The 16,605-nt window shown below is 29.3% G+C and overlaps 1 protein-coding gene across 1 annotated transcript; it reads right to left on the reverse strand.

Annotated features, from left to right (window-relative positions):
* Positions 1–1,769: 1,769 nt before the first annotated feature.
* LOC142327899 (uncharacterized) lies at positions 1,770–16,374 on the reverse strand. Its single transcript, XM_075371254.1, has 4 exons — positions 16,178–16,374; positions 14,332–14,382; positions 7,984–8,082; positions 1,770–2,513 (listed from the first exon to the last, which is right to left on the reverse strand). Exons 1-4 carry the CDS (start codon positions 16,290–16,292, stop codon positions 1,855–1,857), a joined length of 924 nt encoding a protein of 307 aa, XP_075227369.1. The 5' UTR covers positions 16,293–16,374; the 3' UTR covers positions 1,770–1,854.
* Positions 16,375–16,605: the final 231 nt, after the last annotated feature.

Genomic DNA, 16,605 nt, shown 5'->3' on the forward strand with positions numbered 1-16,605 from the left:
TGATCTATTGTTTGTATGTTAATGATTGACAATGCAAGCTACAATTCAATTCTTTTCGATTTCAAACAATTTCAGTCTAGTTTAGCTCGGTTGAGAGAGAAAAACATTAATCATTATCTTACTCAGACTGTTACTGAACTTCACATGTCAGTCAAAGATCACCAAAATAAGTTCCAGAGATATGAGATTGCTGAGCAAAAACGGGCTATGTATTGCAGTCACCATTATTGTCATTACAACCCATTATGTAAAAGATGAGGTGGTATCACACAATAAAACGTTTACAATTGCAAACATAAAAGACTTAGTAGAAAATTCTTTGAAAAATGTTACTGTTGAGGACTGGAAAAAGTGTTAATCATGCTGAAAAAGTCTAGTAACAAAAAATATGTTGTTACTGTGTAACATACTACTATAACAAGACTGATTATGAACCTGAGTAATGGATTCCTACCAAGTTAGAAGAAAGTAGTAGAAATTATAATAATGAGAGGAATCCAGAAAGGGGCTAAAAGAAACCCTTTTACAATCGGACTGTTACCAGTAAGGTAACAGGTCCGTTTAACAATTTTGTATTATTATTGTGGTTATGATTACTATTTTTATTGTTTGTTTTATTATTGTCGTTTATTATTATTATTACCACCATTGTCATTATTATTACTGATTTGTCTTTTTTTACTTATATTTTTAAACTATTAATTGTAATTATATAAACATCTTCAACTGTCAATCTCTCAATATCCTGATCGAGCCGCAAACACGCGACACACTACCTTTTATAATGAATACAAATACAAATACCTTTTATAATAATGATAGCAATAGTGAAGAATTCTAATCAAAATTAATTTTACTCATACATAGTAGTCATTTGAATTTTTTTTTTTTTTTAAGTGGCTTTCCCTGTATTTTTTTTGCAAAAATGTTTATTTCTGTTCCTACCAAAGATGAGTGTACAAATTTTCTTTTTCATTTATGTAGGATAAGTGTTTAATTTTTTTGTATTTCCTATTTGAAAAAACTAATACAAGAGTGTTAGATTTTCAAGTTTTTAAAGTTTAAAAGATTAAACTTTAAGGAATAAAAACTAAGAAATAGAAATATTAAATTGTTCAAAAAATACACAAATAAATAAAGTTAAAGAAATGCAAGTAAAAAGTAATAAAAAATATGAATATTACATAAGTATTAAGTTCGTACTAAATGCAAAACATACAAAGATTTCATACAAAATAATTTAATTAATTAATATGAGAATAAATAAATAATTAAATTACAAATTTAAATAGATAAATAAATGTATACAGTAGTAGAATAAACAACCAATAAAAATAATAATAAATAAAAGCCTGTAACATTTGGAAGACTTTTGCGACAACCAGTAGGATGTCTTATACATGCCATGGTTATAAATGTTATGTGTATGATTGTAGAGTTAGGAGCTGGGTAGAGGAAGCAAATAGAGGCAGCTTGCAGAGAGCAGCCCCCTTTAAAAGTTACATATGCTATAGTAGTTGAGCATTGTATGTACTGCCACTCAATTATTTTGCATGAGTTTCCAGGTTTTCAACGTTGCTACAAGTTTTAATTCTGCTTTTTACAGTAAATAGTAAAAATGGAAACAAATTTATCTGTGAAAAATTTTCAGTCTGAAAAAAATGTTATTTTTAAATAAGTATAATTAAATCTGCAATCAACAACTATGAACTTAAAGATTTAAGTCTTCTAAAGGAAAATGTAAAAATAATGTTTAAAGGAAATTGCAATTTGTCAGAAAGTAATTTATTAACAGATTATTACATCAGAGATAATGTAAAACAATTTTATAATTTAAGACAAATTATAACTTATTTATAAAACAATTCTTCCTTTTTTTACAGCATGTTTGATTTTCTTCTTTTTTAGTTCTTTCTTCTTTGCAGAAATATTTTCTTGTCTCTTTTTCTGCCTTTCTTCTTTTTTCTTCTCTACAGCTTGAACTCTTGCATCCCATTTTCTTTTACGACGATTTTTTATTTCTTTCTGTTTTCTTATCGTTCTTTTCAAAAGATCGGCATCATCTTTGACTTTAACACCTTCAGATTTCTTTAAAGCAGACATCCACATCTCTTTCTCTTTTAATCCTTTTGCTTTCATTTTTTCACCAGATTGTTCAAGTTCATTTAATTTAGATTTTCTTCTTTTCAATTCTTCTAATAACATTTTTGGGTCCTTTTCCTGCTTTTTTAAACCTTTTTTATTTTTTTCATTACCAATTCCTGTAAAATCAAACTTATTAAAAACCATTTTACCTTCTTTATTAAATACAATTTTTTCTTTGTTTTCATTTTCTTCATTATTGGAAGAAACATTTTTAACTGTAGGATTTCTATCAAGATCCCGTTTTATTAATTTGTTTTTCTTTTTCATATTTTTCTCTAATTTCTTTTTTTCTTTTTTCTGTTGTTTTTTCAGCCTTGTTTTTAAATTTTTTTTATACCTACTCTCTTGGATATTTGTCATTTTCTTACCTGTAAAAAGAATATAAATACATATATAGGTAATAATTTAATTTATAAAAAATGATAAATACTTGCTAACCTTATTTATGTATTCAGCTAACCTTTAACTTTACTATCTATATGTGCATCTTAACACTTCTGAAGACTAATATCAAATATCAGAGGAAATAAAAATTTAAACAAATATACTGATTAACACATAATGACAATTCATTTTAAAATTAAATTGAATGCAATATATAAGTTATACAAACTCTTATGCGATAATAAAGTAAAACTAGACAATACGAAAGTCCATGGTCACAATATGTGGAAGTAATAATTTTAAATGCTAGCTTTATTCTTCATTCACGTTTAATTCCATTTCCATCGTTTTCTATAAACATTGAGTTTTCTATAATAAATATTTTTTTATGTTTGCAATACTACTAACATATGAGATCTGTAAATAAAGTAATGAGACTAGTTTTTTTTTTGGCAGCCAAAGTGGCAACACTAAAAAGTTACTAATAAACACATGGTTGTATGAACAGCTGATTTATATTAGGTACTACTATTCTTAGTCTATTGTTGCCAGGTGAGACATAAACAAGCTTTTCGTGAAACGAGTTTTTGTTGTGTGTTACAAAAATGAGTAATACTAATTATGAGCAATGTTGTGCAACCAGGTTTTGTGTTAAACTCTGGGAGAATTCTACTGAAACTTTATTAAAATTGAAAAGGGGGTATGTATGGAGATGACTCTGTTAACAGCCCAAGTTTTTAGGTGATTTAAAGCATTTTCAGATGGCTGGGAATCAGTTGCGGACGATCCGCACTGGAAGAATGTTAACGCCAAAAAGTGACAATGTTGATACAGTACAACTGTCAGAATGATTGCAGAACAATTGAATTTGACCATACCACAGTCCATCGAATTTTGACAAAAGAACTGGACATGAAAAAATATTGTACAAGATTGGTCGCAAAAAACCTCACTGTTGAACAGAAAAACAACAAGGTGGAAGTGTGACCCGACTTCTAGGGTAAATTGAAACTGATCCTAATTTTATAAAAAATGTAATTAGTGGTGATGAACTTGGATGTTTGAGTACGACCCAGAAACAAAACACCAGAGTAAGGAGTGGCATACTTCAAAGTCACACATTCCAAAACAGCAAAAATGAGCACATCAAAACTCAAAACCATGATAATTTGTTTCTTAGTGATACTAGTGTTTGATAGTAATGGCATTGTCCATAAGGAGTTTTTGCCTACAGGAGAGACTTAAATTAATATGTTTATCGAGAAATTCTTGAAAGACTGCAGAAAATAGTTGCCTGCTGAGACCAGCCATCAGAGACAACTGAATGCTGCATCATGATAATGCACCTTGTCACACTGCACTCAATTAATGAGTTTTTGGAAAAGAAAACATTTCTGTAGTTTCTCTACCACCTTATTCATCTGACTTGAGTTGCTGCGACTTTTTCCTGTCCCCGACTTTAAAAAAACACCTCAAAGGGCACCATTTTGGAAGAGTAGAAAACATAAAAAAATAAAAATGTAACCGACCATCTGAAGGACATTCCAGTTTCTGGTTTCCAACACTGCTATGAAGAGTGTAAAATCTATTTTAAGTGTTACGTGGCTTATAAGGGAACTATTTTGAAGGTCCATGTATAATTGGATTGTAAAAAAAAAGTTTTTCTGAACCAGTCTCATTAGTTTATTTAGAGACCTCATATACTTGTTAATATATTTTTTTTTATTAGGTTAATTTTTACAATCACTTCAATGTCACGTAAGCATGATGAAAAAGAATAAAACGTAACATAATTCATTTTGTTTCCAATGAGTGTTCTAAAACATTAAATGTTAAATATCATCCTTTTAAAAAAAATTATTTATTTTCCCAGAAAAATGATAATGTGCTTGTTATACTATATGATTTTTCAAAACCAAATAAAGTTAGTATACTAAACAATACATATGTACGAGGGCTATTCAGAAAGTAAGGAACGTTTTGGAATTTAAAAAAAGCCAAGTACAAGAAAAACTTTTTTATTATATACATGTGAAAGAGGGACTAAAATACTACTTTTCAACATAATCAACATACAAATTCAGGCACTTATCATAGCGGTGGACAAGCTTTGAAATTCCTGTCATAGAATTCTGTCGCTTGTGATCTCAACCACTCAGTGACGCACCCATCTTGCACAAAATTTGTGGTAGCCTAGCTTCTGTGAAACAATTTCGAACAATAAAGTCCGTGAAACTTGTGGGAAACATAGAGAAAGCTCAGTTATTGTGAAACGGCGGTTTTCACGAATCTTTTCGTCAACTTTAGAGACCAGATCATCAGTCACAATGCTCGGACGTCCACACTTCTCTTTATCGTGAACGTTTGTTCGGCCATTTTTAAAGTGAACGCACCACTTCCTGACAGAACTTTCACTCATTACGTTGTTCCCATACACTTCACACAGTTCCCGATGAATTTCTATTGGTTTTAAGTTTTTTGCCAACAAAAAACGAATCACAGACTGCACCTCACAACTGGCGGGATTTTCGATTGCAGCACACATTTCAAATTTGTATATAAAAAAACGGGCAGTGCGGAGATGTTCCCGTTATCACGGCTGGACGCTGACTGAGGTGCCGAGCACGAGCACACCAATATACACAATTGGCATGCGCCTGGGGGCGTCAGGTGGAAACGTTCCTTACTTTCTGAATAGCCGTCGTACATGTTCTGTTTATAGACTAGTAATTATTACGTTTTATTTTTTTTATAAAAATGCAAAAAGCCACAAGTTATAAATCAATCTACAAATCAACATAACTATACAACTACTTCCATTAAATACAAGTCACATATTTGTTGCTCAAAATATTGTTTTGTTTAATCCAGTGTACAGATTTTAACTTTTTCAATAAGACTGTCACCTATGTATTTACACTGCATTATCTAAAATTAAGGTAAGATGTATTAAGTAATTTGTGTTAAATAATTAAGAACAGCATTTAAAAAGCAGATAGCAGCACCTCTGCCAGCCAACATATAGGTTGCAGTCTAATTCCCATAATGGTACGGTAGAAACCACATCATATTAATACTGTTATAATACAAATAACTTTTCCTCCCCTGTAGAGGGTTTTATCAGTTATTCACTGTTGTATCAAACAGAAATTAGTAATAATATTCTTTAAATGTAGCCTTTTAAATTATTGTTAACAAATTTTATTATGTATTATTTACTGTATTTTGTTATAATTTTCATTAAGAGCTTATTTCTTCCAGCGAATTTACCTTCTTTGATAAAAATTTCATTAAAATAAGAGTAGAGCTATTTTACAGAGTAATTTAATTAATGAAATATTTTATATTATATACTGATATTTTCATATTTTATTTTTTATAAAATAACTGATTTCCAGAAAATGACAAGCTCTTCATACTTGAGAAAATATAAAAAATTGCAGGATAATTATACATTTAAACCACATATTTAACAATGACACCTTTTTGAATATTGTACTGCAGGATATAAATTAAAAAATGATTTCTTTATTACAATCACTTGATCTACCTCTTTCTCTTTCTTTATTAAACCACTTGATCTCATTATTTGTCAACCCTTTGAAAAATAGAATTTTACAAAAAATAAAATATACTGGAGAAAGATGACCACACATATATAAGAATGATAATTTTAAGATTACAGATTCTTTTAACAAAACTTATTTTTTAAGGTGCAATCAGTTTGTGCAATTCATTATGGTTATTTCCCAGCAATGGCAATTAAATAAATGTGATCTTGTACGTGACACACAGGTACAAAATAATTCCTCATACCAAAATCTACTCAAAGACTCAGAATGTCAGTAAAATGTCACCTTCAGAACAAAAAAATAAATAATACACACAAAACACAATACCCTTAGAATACAAAATCATACAACAAACATAAAAAATATTCCTCCATAATATAGCCCTGATTTATTATTGTATGGATATCTTGAATAATAATTAATTTATTTGGATAAACCATAACAACATTATGGTTTCTCTCCATACATAAGATTTGATGAAATGTTTTCTTTTGTTATGAATTTACATACACATTTTTTTTTTTTTTATAAGTGTTTATTCTTAATTCTACATAGAGAACACTTATTCTTTTTTGTACAAGTCTAACACTAACTTTATAAATGTGTTAAGTGAAAATGAAAGTCTTATGGTGCTGACTTTGTCTTTGTATTTTTTTATTTATATAAAAATAAATATTAAATTATACGTTTGTCTACTATCTCACCATCTAATAGATGCATATCACAAATCCATGAACAAACTTGATATTATATACTTAAATAAAAACAACTAAAGCTTTGAAATTACAAATACTCAACCATGATATACTAAATAACTAACAAAATCTGAATCCACCATCCTTTTTGATCATGTTCTAAATACACAACTACTTAATTTAAAACACCAGTTCACATGGGGTGAAAATATCAGCAGTAAATTACTAGGTAGACAAAAAGAATGATGGTGCTATAACATAAAATTTAAAATTCCCTTTTTAATAAATTTAGTTGGGATTTTAGTTAAAGAGCAATTTATATAAAGTTATCATATAAGTAATCTGATCAGTATTTTTTCCAACTAATAACATAAACTACTTTTGCTCCTTAAATTTTAATCAACCTAATTGTTTTAAAAAGAGTATATATTCATCCCTATGATAATAAATTATTGATACTGAAAAGTAACAAACAATCTGTACCTTTCCATTCAGATTCTAAGAAATCATTATAAATATTACTGAACAATATCAAGGAAACAATAGTAATATCCTCAACAAGGTTAAAGAAAGGCAAGTTATTATTTTAGCTATTTAACCTGGCATAAACCTTTTTAAAGTTTTGTCAATCCAAATTTGCAGGCATAAAATGTTTTTATTATTCAATGAATATTTAGTAATTAAAATACAAAAGTAAACAGTACTTATAGGCTTGGATTAAACAACCAATAACATACTTTTTTTATATGCTTCACTTTATCCACGTTTAAAGTTAGGCAATGAAATTAATCTCTAAACCATGTAAATAATGAGGAAATATCATGATTTATTTAACAATAGTATTATTGTAAAGATAGAATAATAGTATTATTCTATGAAAAATAACAATGCATACTTTGAGTTTAGAAAGTAATACAGACAAATTACTAAATGTGAAAAAAGATATTTTTCAATGTAAAACCAGGAAAAAGTTAAATAAATTGAACTTTATTATTTTGTCTAGAGACTAATTCAAAATCCAGAAGTACAACTTGCATCTGTAAGTTATACTTCTGGATATCACCCAAAGCACATACTGCACAAAGAGACAGCTGGACACATACTTTCCATAGGATTAGGGATTAACATTACAAAAAAATCCTTAATGTATGGTAAAGGAAAGATAATAATCCATAATCAATTAGTACCTTTTATTTCTTTGAGCTTAGCCTGTATCTCATTTAATCCACGCAGGCGTTTTTTTACATCAAGTACAGATTTTTGTTTTCCAACTTGTTTTTGTTTATCTGTAAAAAAATTATAAATATTTGAAGTAAAATTCCTGAAAATGGTAAATGAATATTGCATGGATGCATATACATGTGTGCACACACACACATACATACAATATATATATATATATATATGTATGTGTGTGCATGCATACACACACAACACAACAATCCTACCATTACGCCCACATTTTACATCCACAATTTGCTAATTCAATTTTTCATTATGGAATGCATTAATCAAAATTAAATGTAAAATTAAACATTGCAAAACATAAAAATAGTTATTAAGCATAATTAAAAAACCAATAAAACAATGCAGAACAGTTTTTGCACTATAATTGCTTCTACTATAAAATTGATGTTTACAATTTAAAAAATCTGAAACTATGTAAAATAAATGAAACTACTGGAAGTAAAAAACCATTTTGTATTACTACAAACAGATATATATCCCATCTTCTTCGCAAGAACAGTAACACAAGTCAAAATTTTCTGTTTTGGTGTTATCATGTAAAACCCATACAAATACCCGCACACACACACATACATACAATATATATATATATATATATATGTATGTGTGTGCATGCATACACACACAACACAACAATCCTACCATTACGCCCACATTTTACATCCACAATTTGCTAATTCAATTTTTCATTATGGAATGCATTAATCAAAATTAAATGTAAAATTAAACATTGCAAAACATAAAAATAGTTATTAAGCATAATTAAAAAACCAATAAAACAATGCAGAACAGTTTTTGCACTATAATTGCTTCTACTATAAAATTGATGTTTACAATTTAAAAAATCTGAAACTATGTAAAATAAATGAAACTACTGGAAGTAAAAAACCATTTTGTATTACTACAAACAGATATATATCCCATCTTCTTCGCAAGAACAGTAACACAAGTCAAAATTTTCTGTTTTGGTGTTATCATGTAAAACCCATACAAATACCCTACTCTTTTATATGCAAAAGTGTCACAACTCAAAAGCCGTTAAGATTCCACATAGCATCGTTTTTCTTTTGTTAGAACTATGGCGCCATTTGTTGTCTACAACGACACTTCTTAGCAGTGACTCTGGCTTTATTGAGTAAAATTATAATTTTTATCTTGAAAAGTGACACTTTCATTTTGAGACAGTGTTTGTACTAAGAGACTGAGTGTAAATGTTTTATTTTTATGGAAAAAGACACTTCTATGAGTTATGTCAGTTTTCTCGACACTATGACACTATGTTCAGCACTATTTTCAAGTGTAAGTAGTAGAATATACGAGGTGTGTGAGAAAAGTAATGAAACTGATTTTTTACTTGCCAAAGTTTTTTTTTTTCAAACAACATTATCCCTTTCAAAGTAATTCCCTTGGGCAGCTATACACCAGCAGAATCATTCCCACTCCTGGTAGCAGCGCTAGAAGGCTTCAACTGGTAGGGCTTTTAACTGGTCAGTCACAGTCTTTTGAATGTTCTCCAGAGTTCCAGAATGATGTCTGTTTACGCTGTTTGGCGTAAAGTTTCTGTTATTTTCAACGAATTCCAAGCTAGGGTGGGTCCTGTTGTTTTGTTACAGGAATCTTAAATTTCACTTTGTTTCGTATTTTGGGCTTGTCAAAACTACCTGTTTTATTATTTGTTTTCGTGTTCGACCCTTCCTCCATCATCCTAAGTGACAGAGTCCATTCTTCTATCGAATTATTTTTGACTACCCTTTTCATACACCCGTTATTCTTTCGTTCTCTTACTAATACTGGCACACATCTCTTGTCTTTTACACACACTCTCTCCTGTCCACTACCTGGATCTGGTTTCCCCCTTTTTCTTTCGCCATCTTTTCGGCAGAGTAGATCCAACATCTCACCAGTGCAGTCGCCTATGGCCATACTCTCCTGCAAACTTTGTGGTAATATTCTCATCAAGCAGAATCTCAAAACTCGTCACTACACATCTGAGATTCTACGCATCATTCTACCACTAAACCACATCACACCTCTGTATTCCTGATACACCAGTGCGGACTACGCCCAGGATTACATATGTATTCATAGGTACTTGCTTTTACGAGTTCATCTCTTGCTAATATTTGTGTGTGATACAGGCAAGTGCAAATTATTCATTATTATTCATATTAAACGTTTATGTTATCCTTGTTCATGTGTAGCCCATTTTATGGGTTATTAAATGCAAACTATCGTTCTTATCAAATCTACTTTTAATTTAAACACTACTTCAGAATTATAAAACTTATGTGCGATATATTTCATATATTATTATTGATAACTATTATTATATTTCGTGTTGTTCATCAAAAGTTCGTGTTCAAACGTCAGTTACTCAAGCAAATTACCTTTACTTGAAAGGTTTATTGCAATCAACTCTATCATTTAATCTAATTTAACTTGTTAATCGCCGAGATTAATTCTTATCTATTCATGCACTGAATTCATATTCTCTTAAATTAATCTAAAGAAAATTACTCCTGATATGAAGTTATGTTTTTGTACTTCTTTGTAACTTAATACTTTCAACTTACTATTAGAATAAATTCTATTTATATTATTATTTATTTTAATGTGATTATATTGTGATTTAACGCCTTCTGTACTGAAATTATTGTAAACAATTCTCTTATTTTCCGGCTCTGTTACACTGTGTATTTATTTATAAGGGTTTATTCATGTATTTTTGTATTTAACAGCATTATTCATTTGTTGATTCAGCTGATATATTAAGTATTATTAAGTCATGCTAATTTCATAATTTCCTGTTATGTTTTAAGATTATAATTATAACATAAGTTCATTTGTTACACTTTCAATAAAGTTCAATTTCTTTTGGCAAATACTAGCTGTGTGTTTTTTGTTAACTTTACCCAACAATTTCCTTTTAAGACATGCTTCAATTGAAAAAGGAAAAAGTCACAAGGACTCAAATCAGGTGAATAGGGGGGGGTTGAGGAACCTAGGAATGCGTTTTGAGGTCAAAAATTCCCTGATGGAAATGGCAGTGTGATACAGGGCATTGTCATGATGAAGCATCCACTTGTCTGCAATGTCTGGTCTCATGCAAATCACTCTTTTTCTGAGCCTTTCAAGGACACCTTTGTAAAACACTTTGTTGACAGTTTGTCCTGGAGGGACAAATTCTTTATACACGATACCCCCTACTGTCAAAAAAGCAAATCAGCATGGTTTTGATCTTTGATTTGCTCATTCGACATTTTTTTGGTCGAGGAGATGACGGAGTGTGCCACTCTTCGCTTTGTTTCAGGATCGTATTCAAATATCCAGGATTCATCACCTGCGATCACACGATTGAAGAATTCTTGGTCATTGTCAATCCTCACAAGAGATCAATGCACACGTTTCTTCGACTGTCCTTTCTGTTCTGTTGTGAGGTTTTTTGGCACCAATTTCGCACAAACCTTACACATGTCCAAATTGTCTGTCAAAATTTGATGTAAAGTGAAAGTGTTTAAATCTAACTGTTCACTCATCATCCTTATTGTTAAACGACATCTGATCTCACAAAAACCCTCACACGCTCAACGTTTTCATCAGATTTTGAAGTTGAAGGTCTCCCAGAGTGAGGCTGATCTTCAACGTGTTCTTGGCCTTCCAAAAATGATTTGTGCCAGCGTAAAACTTGTGCTCTTGATAAGCAATGTTCCCCATAGGCCTGTTTCAACTTTTCTAAAGTCACACTCGCAGATTTCCCCAAGCTTAACACAAAACTTGATTTCACAACATTGCTCCATTTTCGTAACACACAACAAAAACACAACTTCACTGATGGTGCTGTCAAAAATAATCTGTTGGCTGAACGGAGTTGAAACTCGTACTGAGCATGTGGAAGGGATGAATAACTTGTCCGGCACAGACCGTTAGACACAACATTGCCAGATCGCTCACAGTGTTACCAATCTCATTACTTTTCTCACACACCTCGTTGACTGTTTTTAAGTTGTGACATTTTAGTTCATAAAATTTGTTCAATAGTTTCTAGTTGCGACATCTCAGTACATTTTTTCTTTGAGTTGTGATGTTTTTCCCAATAAGTTTTATAGTTAATTTTTAGTTATTCTTGAACGTTATTAAAAAATAAACCATTAAAAAAAAGTAACAATATTAATAAAAATTAAACCATAGTCAGATTCTGCACATTTTAACAATGGCATCAAAATTAACTGACTTCATTTTTAAATTAGTTAAAGATGCTAATATATCTATAAGATTTATTAGCATCTTTAACTAATTTAAAAATGGAGGATTATAGTGAAGAATCAAAAGATTGTTCTAATGACTTGCTACTGTCTAAGCTAGAGTCTTGAGATGTCATTATAAATGTAGAAGCAAATGACAGATGCTTGGAGCATAGTATTTCGGAATCCTTACTAGAGATCCTATCAATATCAAAATATGCCTACTTATCAAGAGAATTTGGGCCCAATTCCACAGTACTGAAGAAACTAGCAATGCAGCAGACAATTCAGACTGTGATCCAAATTATCAACCAGTAAATGATGTCATGCAAATGAAGAGGTCTTTTATAAACAGTAAACTCAGTGTAAATAATAGTAATAATGTAATAAAGAAAATAATTTATAACAGTAGTGATAAAGGTAATGATGAAAGTCATGAAATAAATTTAAATTTTTAGAAAAAAGTCCACACTCAAAAAAAAGGGAAGAAAATGATTAAATAACAGAGAGAACTGGCTGAAAAATAAAACTAAATAATTAAAAAACAGTGGTAAAGCCTACGTCTCTGTTTCAAAACTGAAGCAGCAGTAACCACAGAAGGCTATGAAAAACTGTGTAATGAAAAGTGAAGGCTGAAATATCCAACTAAAATTACCAAGGATGGGCATCAAGAAATTTTCAAAAAAATATTGACAACTAGGAGAACTGTTACACCAGTGAGATTTTATTGCCTCTAGCATCAAAGAAACTGAACCCGACTACAAATATAAAAAACCTGAGAGCAATAAAAGTCTCAATAATATAAAAAAAGAGAGCAATAAGTCTCAAAAAAGTCGCATTATTGAGACTTTTATTTCAAAATAGATAGCAAGCACATTTGTGTATGCAAAACTTACCTTAAAAAACACTTTAGACATTAACAGACAGGCCCATTCAGACTGTAATTACGAAAAAAATAAATAAAGCAAGAGGGTTTATTACTGAAGACCTTTGTGATAAACACAAAAACCATAAACAAGTATATGAAGTAATAAAAAAAGACATTCGCATGCATACTGAGTCAATTTTCTGAAATTAAAAAGCCACTGCATAAGAAAAAATCTCACTTGTGAATACATAGAAGGTGGTAAGATTGTTAAGGATCAACATGGAGATTATGTCAACCAATATAAAGTATATGCAGATGAAATGTGTGCCCAGTAAGTAATTATGTGATGTACCACAAAACTTTCATCGAAGAGTATAATATATGTTCACTCCAAAAAAAGATCAATGCTGTGAATTATGTTATGCTTTTAGTACAACTGAAGGCACTGAAAAGGAAAAGCTTACTGAAGCACATGAGAGGCACATTATAGAAAAGGATCTCTCACAAATCCAAAACAAAAATGATAAGAAAAATGTAAATAAAAACTTTATTGTTGCCAGCTACAACTTTCAGGCTGTTCTGCTATGCCTGAAATGGGAAATATCCCTTATTACAAATCCAAGCTGAATGTTGTAATTATCTTACTACATGTGAACTGAAAAATATGCTGTATGTTGTTTTATGTGGCACGAAGGTGAGGGTGGCAGAGGGTCATGCAAAATTGCTACATGTGTTTTAAAGTTTATAGAGTTAAAATTGATAAAATCACATTGTACAGTTAAGTAATATTAACCACATAAAAAATAATACAGAATACATACTTAAAAATACAGCTGCGAAGCCCCAAGAATAAACTACAACAGAAAAAGTTCTATAATATCATAATTAATGTTTACTAAATTATACTAACAAAAGACAGTACATAAGCTTATAAATGTGTGAATTATTTATCAACAAATAAATTGTTTTCACCATCTGCCTGTTTACAAATTATATAAATAAATACCAACATCATGTATTTGGTGTAAGTCATTCTTGATGATTTGCCAGACTTACCAGTACTAAACATATAAACATGACTAAAAAGACATAAACTTATATGCATACAATAAATATTTAACACACAGACTTTTTTTTGTCCCATAGCTTGAAAAATAAGCAGACTATAATTAACTTACTATTTCCAGTTTCTGATTCCTTTCTATCACTTGAGTCACCACCATCTTCATCTGTAATATGAAAGATTAATTAAAATACATCATTTGCCATTCTTAAATCATATCTTATCTTATAAGTATATAATTATTTAATTTAAACATCTGTTACATTATCTATTTCCTTAGAAAAGCACATGTAACATCTAAGCAAGAGAAATGGATTTGCAGTTGAACCACATAATTAATTTAAATATTGTAGGGAAAAATTTGATTTCATCATTTGATAATGAGTTCTGTTAAATACAGATTCCTCAAAAAATTTAATTTAATTTTCTCTGAACTGTTATTTAGTAATGATATAAATAAAATATTTAGAAAAACTAAAAAAAGCTTTGAATTTGCTATTGAACTCTGACAACATTTTAGTTATTACACAAGAAAGAAAAGTAATAAAAATAAAATATTCTGAAAGGAATAGAATACTAATATGCTTATAAAATAATAATGTGGTTAATTTTCCATAATTTTTTTTATAAAAATAGCACAGCAAAAATAGGACAAATTATAATATTTTCATATGATAAAACATTTTGGACAATCTCATATTTTAATGTAAATATAATATTAATATTAGCTTACCAATAGATTAGTTAATTCCCTCAAAAGGTTTTCTTCTGGAGGACTGATCTTATAATTCAAAATTAAAATTTTAAAATATATAAAATTCATACGATAAAACTTGTTAGAATCATAACAATTAATAAGTAAGTATGTCTGGTTTGTAAGAACGTCAACTGAATGTCACAATTATTGTGACATATTTTTTATTCTGGGTATCCCACTGTCCAAATATGATTCAGAAAATAACATTCCAAACAAAATGTTTAATTATTTCTTATATGTAATACTGGTAATTGTTAATAAATTCTAGTGAAGGTGCTACCAAAATAGTAGATGTCTTACTACCAGCAAATAACTTATCTTACAGGTTATTCTGATGTAGTTTTTCTGATTCTTAAACTACTTATTTCAGCTTCAATTGGAAACAAAAAATAAATTAAAATCTTAATTCATCTAAGCAGCTTAATGTTATATAAAGCTCTTTTTATAAAGATACAAGCACTTCATTTAAGGTAAAGCTAATGATAACAAATATATATTATAACTTAGTTATAAATTAATTTTGTACAGAGAATGAAAACAGTAAAACATTGTAACTGTCTTAAGATCTGTATCTTTAATACTTTATAAATGATATTCTAATAAAAATTCAACAATGTATTTTATTAATATTAATAAAAAAAAACTGAATAATTGAATTTTTTATTATTATTAGTTTGTAAACATCACATCATTGCAATCAAATTCTTACATAAATAAATTGATTTCAATTATAACAAATCCAAAACTAATTCCAATCAAAGTTTTTATTTCTACTTGTTTCACTGCTGAACCAAAAACTAAAATATTTTATGTAAAGCTGGGCAGCTTCTATAAAGAATATACACTTTTCATTATTGAAAGATTTTCAGCAGGTGGGAAAGAATATACGGTTTACTGTCTTTCTTTAGGTCAAATCAACATAGCGATTACAAGTAAAAAATATTTACATAGACTTCAAAACAGTAGATTGTACAGACCATTCATAATACAGCATTTGCAGATAGATATATCTTACAAAACACAAGTCAACAATCTATAGTATCATTTTTATATTGCCGACTTTATTTGTTCAATTTTGCCACTGTTCTATACTTAACATTTTCTCAAAGACAACATTTAATAAAACTGGATAAAATACAACAATCCTAATAATAAAAGTGAAAAAATCAAAAGATATCTAAAGATTACTCAAAAGCATACAAACCATCACCAGTCGGAAAATTGCAGTATCTTTCTAAATTGCTAATAAAAGTGTACGCATCTTGTAATATATTTCTCAATTTCTTCTTACTAATATTTTTATAATCTTCGTTGGACATTTTTATATTTACTTAACATGTTCTATAAACAAAAACCACGCTTTTCAGACCTGGGAAACATAACCTTTAATTAAACAGCCAATAAAAAAAAACATATGATATTTGGTGTTTGGTATTTTTCTTCCATCATAAAAAATGTATTTTTACAATTAAATAACAAAATTATAGGTATACATAACTCAATTTTAGTTTTGTATTATTGAAAGAGGAGAAATAATAACATCCACAAAAATTAACTCTTATAGTTAAAGTGTTATATTATTTTAAATACGAATTATAAATGAAGCACCACTTAAAGACTTTTATTTCTTTT

Source organism: Lycorma delicatula, chromosome 7 (genome assembly GCF_047948215.1).
Source record: "Lycorma delicatula isolate Av1 chromosome 7, ASM4794821v1, whole genome shotgun sequence".
Classification (NCBI taxonomy): Eukaryota; Metazoa; Arthropoda; class Insecta; order Hemiptera; family Fulgoridae; genus Lycorma; species Lycorma delicatula.